Source organism: Lathyrus oleraceus, chromosome 6, assembly GCF_024323335.1.
Source record: "Lathyrus oleraceus cultivar Zhongwan6 chromosome 6, CAAS_Psat_ZW6_1.0, whole genome shotgun sequence".
In the NCBI taxonomy this organism is placed as follows: domain Eukaryota; kingdom Viridiplantae; phylum Streptophyta; class Magnoliopsida; order Fabales; family Fabaceae; genus Lathyrus; species Lathyrus oleraceus.
Window position 1 is genome coordinate 458,752,280 of NC_066584.1, and position 9,899 is coordinate 458,762,178.

At 39.2% G+C, this 9,899-nt stretch overlaps 1 protein-coding gene across 1 annotated transcript; it reads right to left on the reverse strand.

Annotated features, from left to right (window-relative positions):
• Positions 1-7,528: 7,528 nt before the first annotated feature.
• LOC127096223 (uncharacterized) lies at positions 7,529-9,028 on the reverse strand. Its single transcript, XM_051034820.1, has 3 exons — positions 8,420-9,028; positions 8,203-8,320; positions 7,529-8,100 (listed from the first exon to the last, which is right to left on the reverse strand). The coding sequence occupies exons 1-3, from the start codon at positions 9,026-9,028 to the stop codon at positions 7,529-7,531; spliced, it is 1,299 nt and encodes a 432-aa protein (XP_050890777.1).
• Positions 9,029-9,899: the final 871 nt, after the last annotated feature.

A 9,899-nucleotide genomic window follows, 5' to 3' on the forward strand; every position in this document is an offset into this window, starting at 1 on the left:
TGGCTAAAACGTCAACCAGTTGACTTTGGGTCAAAACCCTAGCTGAGGGTATCAGATGAACTCTGGCCTTGATAAATTTGAGATGGAATGATCTTGAAATTGATTCTTATTGATGTAAGTCACTTAATTACTTGGGCAGGATGGGGGGTTTGAAATGTTAAAACTCATTCCAAGTCTTGATTGATCAATCTTTGAAAGCTCTTGGTGCAAAACCCTAGCTTAAGACAAACAAAGTAGAAAATCTTTTTGTATTTTCAATAGGTTAGTAGTGCAAAGATGCTAGATGTCATGCAAATGATACAAAATGATGGTGGCATCTTAGGGTTGAAAATTAGGGTATGACAAATGCCCCTATTTAAGTTTCTTCAATCTGGAGGTATGAATATTGGAATTTTCATCTCGACGTGATTGAAGAGATTTAAATACAAACATGCACGGTTTTTGGCCCTAAGAGACCACCAAATACTTATGATATGATATGCATGCAGGACTCAGGAATTCTGTGAGGAACAATGTCACAAGGGAGTAATATTAGTTGATAAAACACATAGGGATAAAGGAATAGCACTATGGGGACAGACAAAAGGAAATTCCACTAATGAAAAGATTACAACTTCGATTTGCAAATTCCAATGGATCCGGGCTCCCTGGGGAATAAATAATTCCAAATGATCATGACTTCAACTGAAGAAACATCTTTGCAACAATTTCTCAAAGATAGAGATGACAATTTGTTCAAACAACGAGTTCTAGCTTTTGCAACAGGTTTCTCAAAGGTAGAGATGACCGCCTGTTCAAATAACGAGTCAAAATAAAAGTACGCTTCACTGAGGAAATATCTTCGCAACAGGTTTCTCAAAGGTAGAGATGACCGTCTGTTCAAATAACGAGTCAAAATATGCTTACATGATCAAAACATGAGTCAACTTCTTCTTTACTTAAGTATTCCACTTAGAAAAGGCAAAATAAACTTATCCGCAATTCGGGTCATAAACCAGCGAACAGGCCTTGGTTTCTTCTTTAACCAAGTCTTTCTCTCGGAAAGGATTAATGAACAAGCTCCTAAAAAGGTGACCACTTATTGGGGAAAGAGAAGTAACTTCACCGGGTATCTTTGAAGGATGCGGATCAGTTAATCTTATAAAAATCTGGAATTCTCAAATAAGAGAAAATCACAGTAAGGGTCTTCAATAGACTTCCACCGTGATTTACTGGGGAAAGTACCATTGGCTGTGACTAACACCTCACTGGTGATATAAGTCCTTGTAACAGAATACCTCATCGGGGATATAAAGTCATGTGATAAAAGAAAGGTGCTTGTAGTAGTCTTCAACAAACTTCTCTAATGAAATTCTCTTGGGAGATGACCATTTGTTGGAAATAACGTTTGATATGTTGATAACTTCAATGGGGATAAACAAACTTCTCAAAAAGAGGCTGCCATTTGTTATCCAAAATGGGAGTCAATAAGCTTCTCGGGAAAAGATAGCTACTTATTGAGGATCAGAGATCATGAAACAGGCTTCTCAAATAAAGAGACAGCTACCTGTTGGAAGTCTTCATCAAACTTCTCTAGAGAGAAAACCATCTGATGGAAGAAAACTTCTATATTGATAATTCCTTCGAGATAGACAAGCTTCTGAAAAGAGATAACCACTTGTGTTCATATTGGGGAAAAGGATATGTCTTCACTGGCGATAATGAAGATGTTTCTCCTAGGGAGACAATGCAAAATAAATGCCCTCTCGGTCTAGGTTTAACAAACTAGAGAGATTCACCATTAATTTCCAAATATTTGGCTCACTCCAGGAACAACTTGAGAGAGAAAAAAGTAAGACTCTACCAATGGGGAATGAAGCTCAATTGGGACTTTATTCTATCCAAAGATGGAAAAGGATAACTAAAACAACCATCTTCCACGAGGAATGAACTCTGTGGGGAGTTAGAAAGGATATAAACTCTCTGCTTAAGGTTGACGACTCCTATAGGGAAGGAAACATAACACCCAAGGATGAACATATTCAAAGAAATTGAGGTAAACGTCATCAAGGAATGCAAAAAATGGATGTGAATTTGGTTATTCATGATATATATGCATGTATGTATATATGCATGTATACACGTTATGTTTATGCTGACAAAAACAGACAAAACAGACACGTTGGTGACATAATATGTTTCATAGCTCAACATGAGCTTGGCTAATCTCGTTAAGGTGGAAAACATCACTGGAGATGAGTTAAAGATCATCAAAGGAAAAAGTCTCGTCGTGAGGTCCAATTCTCTCTAGGGAGAGGAAGATGCTTCGTCTGGGGATGAAATGTGAATCTTTGATGGGGAAAAGATCTTGCTGTTGGGTTCCAATTTTTCTAGAGAAGAAGACTTCACTCAGGAGAAAAAAATGTAGACTCTACCAATGACGGGTCTAGATTGGTCAAGAAAATCTTCAAAATGATTCTTGTGGGGACATCATCACAATTTGATTCCACAGGGGAAAATGAAGATCACTGAAAAAGCTTGACTATTTATTTTAAAACTTCATAGAAAATCCAGGCTTAGCACTTTGTTGGGGAACATTGAGTTCCAACACTTCACAACTTACTCGTCGCTTGGGGATTTAACTATGAATGTTCTTTTTTGCATTCACAAATGAAAAAAAAAATATTTTGAAAAAAAAAACAATTTTTTTTCAAATATTCGTTTCAAGAATTTTTATCAAAATAAAACTGATATTTTTGTGGAGCAAAAACAAAATAAGGATTGCCAATAAATGGATAAGTCTTGAATTTTATTGATAAAATGGTGATCCGCAAATGGCGTGATCCCATGAACATTTACAAAGTTAGAAAAATTGTAATATGGGAAAAGGCTACATTAAAATACAATGAAACTATTCTCCCTAACAAATTTGAATTCCAAATGTATTTGGGCTTCTGATAAGATCCAGTTGAGAGCTTGGACAGGCAGGCATTGCTTAAAGTGACCCAATCTGATCTGATGCAGTTACTTGCCATACTCCTTTGTTTTGCCTAAATTTCCTTTTCAGGTTTTCACTCTACCAGGATAATCATTTTTTGTTTGTCTCTAATTTTTGCCTGGATCGCCCTTTTGGGTTTTCAGTCCACCGAGACGCTCATTTTTGCCTAAGCCGCCTTTTTGGGTTTTTGATTTAGCAAGCTATTCTTTTATTTTTCTAGGCGAAGTATTTCTTGACTGCCTCAGTATTCACAGGATGTGGGAGCTCCCCACCATCCATACTTGTAAGAATCAAGGGCCCCTGGAGAAGGCTTTCTTGAAAACATACGGGCCATCATAATTAGGAGTCCACTTGCCCCTAGAATCAGATATGAAAGATTGAATCTTTTTAAGCACAAGGTCACCTTCTCTGAATATGCGAGGTCGAACCTTTTAGTCGAATGATTTCTTCATTCTCTGCTGATATAACTGACCATGGCATAAAGTCGTCATCCTATTTTCTTCAATCAAATTCAGTTGGTTATACCTGCTTTGACACCATTCAGCTTCGGATAACTTAGCTTCCATCAAGACATGCATTGACGGGATCTCTACTTCTATTGGGAGCACTGCTTCCATGCCATAGACAAGAGAAAAGGGGGTTGCCCCTGTTGAAATGCGGGCGAACATACGATATCCATGCAAAGCAAAAGGGAGCATCTCATACCAATCCTTATAAGTCACTACCATCTTCTGGATGATCTTCTTGATGTTCTTGTTGGCAGCTTCAATAACACCGTTCATCTTAGGTCTATAGGGAGAGGAATTACGATGTTCAATCTTGAACTCTTCACACATTTCCTTCATCATTTTATTGTTCAAGTTTGAGCCATTATCAGTGATGATTCTGCTTGGCACACCATAACGGCAAATAAGTTGATTCTTGATAAATCTAACCACTACCTGCTTGGTCACATTTGCGTATGAGGCTGCTTCAACCCACTTTGTGAAATAATCAATAGCCACCAGAATGAAACGATGCCCGTTGGAAGCTTTGGGTTCAATCATACCAATCATGTCGATGCCCCACATAGAGAAAGGCCATGGAGAAGAGAGAACGTTGAGGAGAGTCGGAGGTACATGTATCTTGTCAGCATAAATCTGGCATTTGTGACACTTCTTCACATACTTGCAACACTCAACTTCCATTGTCAGCCAATAGTAACCCGCTCTTAACATTTTTTTAGCCATTGCATGTCCGTTGGAATGAGTACCAAAGTAACCTTCATGAACTTCTTGCATCAACAGGTTTGCTTCGTGTCTATCCATGCATCTGAGCAAAACCATGTCAAAGTTTCTCTTGTATAGCACGTCTTCGTTCAGAAAGAAGTTATTAGCCAATCTTCTTAAGGTCTTCTTATCTTTGTTTGATGCCTCAGGTGGGTATTCTTGACTCTGAAGATAACACTTGGTGTCGTGGTACCATGGCTAGTCATCAGAGACTTCTTCCATTGCAAATACATGAGCAGGTCTATCAAGACGCATAACATCGATCTTAGGCACATCATTCCAATGATTCGCAATGATCATGGAAGCCAAAGTTGCCAAGGCATCTGCCATTTGATTTTACTCACGAGGGATGTGATGAAATTTAATATTGTTGAAGAAAGTAGATAACCTCCTTGCATAGTCTTTGTATGGGATTAGGCCGGGTTGACGAGTTTCCCATTCTCCTTTAATTTGATTGACAACTAGAGCTAAGTCTCCATAAACATCGAGATTTTTTTATTCTAAGATCAATGGCTTCTTATAGACCCATGATGCAGGCTTCATATTCCGCCATGTTGTTCGTGCACTTGAATGTTAATCTTGCAGTAAAAGGGATATGTGAGCCATGAGGAGTGATGATTACTGCCCCAATACCATTAACATAAGCATTAACTGCTCCATCAAATATTAAACCCCATTGAGAACCTGACTCTGGCCCTTCATTTAGCAATGGTTCATTGCAATCTTTGGCTTTTAAGTACATCACATCTTCATCTGGAAATTCAAAATTTATAGACTCATAATCGTCGATTGGCCGATGAGCTAAATGATCGGCCAAGACACTTCCTTTGATAGCTTTCAAGGTGTGATACTCAATGTCATATTCGGACAAGAGCATCTTCCAACGAGTAATTCTTCTGGTCAATGCAGGTTTTTCAAAGATATACTTAATTAGATCCATCTTGGATATCAACCAAGTTGTGTGATTCATCATATATTGACGGAGGCGCTTGGCAGCCCAAGCCAGAGCACAACAAGTTTTCTCTAGCATGGAATATCGGGACTCGCAGTCAGTGAATTTCTTGCTCAAATAATAGATGGCATACTCTTTTCTTCCTGTTTCATCCTGTTGACCTAAGACACAGCCCATAGATTCTTCTAGTACAGTCAGATACATAATCAATGGTCTTCCCTCAACTGGAGGGGACAAGATAGGAGGTTCTAGCAAATACTCTTTGATACTGTCGAAGGCTTTTTGACAATCATCCGTCCAACACAACCCTGATCCTTTCGGAGGAGCTTAAAAATGGGAGCACAAGTAGCAGTCATATGAGATATGAACCTCGAAATGTAGTTCAAACGTACAAGGAATCCCCTCACCGGATTTTCTGTTTGAGGTGCTGGTATTTCCTGAATGGCTTTAACCTTGTCGGGATCAACTTCAATACCCTTTTGACTGACGATGAAGCCTAAAAGCTTTCCTGAATGAACCCCAAAGGTGTATTTGTTTGGGTTCAAGCGGAGTTTGTATTTTCTCAAACGCTGAAACAGTTTCGAAAGATACTCAACATGATCTTCATCAGTCTTTGATTTTGCTATCATATCATCTAGGGGTGGCAAAACGGGCTCGGTCCTCACCCTCAAATGTGTCCACCCCGCCCCGCCCGGTTTTTTTCGCGGGCTTTTGCGGACACGTGTATTTACATAAATTTGTGCATTTTTAGGCTTAAAGAGTGCAGTGCCCGCGGGCTTTCCCCACCCGCCCTCATTTTTTTGCGGGGCGGGTCTAAGTTTTAGGCCCACATCCTCAACTATGACCGCCCCGCCCCGCCCCGTTTTTTTGCGGGGCGGGCATGCCCGTTTTCCACCCCTAATATCATTTACATAGACTTCAATCTCTTTATGCATCATGTCATGAAAAAGAGTAGTCATAGCTCGTTGATAGGTGGCACCAACATTCTTCAAGCCGAAAGGCATTACTTTGTAGCAAAATATGCCCCAAGGTGTAATAAAAGTTGTTTTTTCCATATCTTCGGGTGCCATTTTGATTTGATTGTAACCGGAAAATCCATCCATGAAAGAGAAGACCTTGAACTTGGCGGTGCTGTCGACCAACATGTCAATGTGTGATAGAGGAAAGTCATCCTTAGGACTGGCTTTATTTAGATCTTTATAGTCAACGCACATGCGAACCTTTCCGCCCTTCTTGGGAACTGGCACAATGTTGGCCAACCACTATGGATATTCTGATGTGACAAGGAAACCTGCATCAATATGCTTTTACACTTCCTCTTTGATTTTGAGCGCCATGTCCGACCGAGTTCTTCTTAACTTTTTCTTGATCGGTGGACACTCTGGCCTCAATGGTAAACGATGCTCCACAATATCGGTGTCCAACCCTGGCATGTCTTGGTATGACCAAGCAAACACATCAGTATATTCTCGGAGAAGCTCTATCATCCTCTCTTTGACCTCTGGCGCGAGCAATGCTCCAACTTTGACTTCTTTTCTGTCCTCTTCAGAACCCAAGTTGATTACTTCCATTGGCTCTTTAAATGGCTGAATGGTATTTTCTTCGTTTTCGAGCAGTCTAGAGATTTCATCTGGAATATTTTCCTCTTAATTTTCTTCTGCTTCATACACAGGGAATTCAAAGTTGCAAGAGGGCATAGGGTCATTGGTTTTAATGGATATGTCATGAATTAATCTGCACATGTGATTTTATACTTGTTTTAGAAACATATAAAAGTGTGAAGTCATGTGCAGCTATTTGGAAGTGTTTATTTGTTTTTTTATTTTATTTTTAGATTACCATTTTTCCAAAAAAATGGCAAAACAACTAAAAATGACAATATGGAAATAAAATAACATTTTCATTGATTTAATTCTTGAAACATAAGCCCAAACATTGTCACTTTCGCCTTAGGCATAACGAAAGGATTTTTTTGAAAAAAAAAACAGACAACAAAATTTACTTTGAAATGTGAACAACAACAGGAACATCAACAGATGTCCCGTTTTGGCGAATCACTCTGTGAGCTATGAAGTCGGTCGGAACATCTTTAGGATTGTCTTCTACAACGGAATTGGCTTCAGCTGCTTCATCTTCTAACCCCGGGATGTATTTAAGTTCTTTATGATGAGGAAAGTAGAAAGGCACATATTCATCTTCCTCCTCAAGATCATATCGTCGTAGTAGGGTTCCCATGTTGAATCATTATCCTCAGTGACGATACTAACTTCTGGAAAAGTGGGATTGATGAACCCTCCACTATGGAAAATTTCTTTGATTGAACGAACATATCTACTTCCTTCTGCAATCTTCTTGGAAGTAGGAGAAAATCCTAAACCCTCTCGATGTTTTTTTCTCTAGGAGATCCAAAACTCTTCCCCAACCATCGGTTATACCATCATTTACTAGCCATTGTGCATCCTTGAATGAAGAGATGGATACTCCTCTCTTGACATCTTTGTCAATCAAAGAAAGGGCTTGGAATTGAGTTCCAACAACTTCTTCAGGTTCAAGATAAGAGAAAGATGATAAGTGACTCACAACCAACATTTTCTCCCCACAGACTATCACTAGCTTCCCATTCTTCACAAATTTAAGCTTCTGATGCAGAGTGGAAGTGACTACCCCAGCTTCATGGATCCAAGGCTGACCCAATAAACAGCTATACGCAGCTTCTATGTCCATCACCTGGAATGTCATCTGGGAAGTATGAGGTCCGATGGTCATAGGAAGGTTAACTTCTCCAATGACTGTTTTTCTGGAACCATCAAAAGCTTTGACAATAATCCCGCTACTCCTCATAGGAGCACCTTGAAAAGAAAGTTTGGAAAGTGTCGACTTCGGCATGACATTGAGAGACGAGCCTGTATCCACTAATACACTTGAAAAAGAGTCATTCATACAGTTGATTGAGATATTTAGTGCCATGTTATGATTTCTTCCTTCTTCGGGGAGCTCTTCATTACTGAAACTCAAGTTGTTGCAGGCCGTGATGTTAGCGACGATACCATCAAATTGTCCAACCGTCACATCATAGTCTACATAATCTTGTTCTAAGACTTTCTGCAAAGCTTCACGGTGAGCCTCAGAGTTCATCAACAAAGATAACACAAATATCTCGAAAGGTGTATACAGTAATTGTTCCACCACATTGTATTCATTTTTCCTGATGAGCTTCAATACCTCATCATCATCACTTTTCGGATTCATGTTATCAGATTGGCCAACCGATTCAAAAGGGATCTCAACATGAGCATGCTTTCCTGCTGCGACATCCTCAGTCCTTTTTGTAAATATATGCCCACTCCTTGTGACTCTGCTTACATCAGCGATGTTAATAATGGAGGGTAGAGGAACATCCTTTCCATTCTCAGTCATTGTAGCATTGTACTTGTAAGGAACAACTTTATCAGATAGGTAGGGAACTGGGCCCGGTAAGTTAATGACTAGAGGAGTCACAGAAGTCTTTCGACTGTCATAAGTAATCTGTATAGGCTCAGAGTCGTTGAACTGAGGAACTATGACATTCACTTCGTTGTCAGTATTGACCATATTGACTTGATTATAATCTCTGTCTCGGTAGGCTTCAATGTAACCTTGGTCCATTTGAGCCTGGAGATCCATTACAACAGTTAGGCATCCTTCAGAGTTCCTAGAACAAACCCTACAAGAGGCATAGTTATGTGGAGGCACAAAACCATTCTTGCTATATCGGGTGTGTTTCTTTACTAAGTTCTCTCCCAATAATCGTATATCATAGATCCAGAAACTTCCCGGGAAACCATATACCATGTTAACTGAGGCTGAACCATGTTGCAGTAGAGGATTAACTTGAACATTGGGGTTTACGTCCTTAAATGAAAGGATACCACACTTGATGAGCCTCTGGACATTGATACGTCTCGTGACTGTATATAGAATATAGTCTATCGGGTACTTGACTGCAAGTGCACAGTCCAGTCGTTTAAGTTTTAAAAGATATCGAACCGACAGGGACCGATGGTCAAACTAATGCTACTAACGTTACGATGTTTAGCTAAGGGAATGATTTTTAGGAGTTTGGTTGCAGAAGATTAAATCTAACGGAAGTTAAGTTTTAAGAAAGTATTAATATGAGGAATCAATATGCAACACATTAATCGTCAGGGATTCGATAAGTCACCGGTGTATAGTTTAAATACCAAATATCTTTCAGTAGAAAATACTTATTTAAAAGGCTTTATCTCACACTCTCGTGGTTGTTGATTCGGCTTATAGCTTTAAGTCAAAATGTACGCTCTCGCTGTCCCATTTGAAGTTAAAAATACTTTTTGAAAATAAATAAGGTCTAATTGCTTTTAAAGTGCTCTCGTTGTTTTTAAAATCAATGCCTAGTTTTTACTATCCAGCTCGAGCCTCACGCTCTCGTGATTGTTGGTTCTCACCTTAGTTAATTTCCCACTCTCGTGGCCAAATCGTATTAAATAGCTTCTCACTTTTGTGACAAAGTTAATTAAATTTAAATTAAAAACCACAACCTAAAAGATTGTTTGAGAAAAGGAGTTTTTCACTGATTATTATTAAATCCCATCTAATTAAATTGTTACATACCGATACCGATAGTTTAGCCAGGCATGTTAAACAGCGCAAACACAGACGAGCATAAACAGATTAACAATGCAGC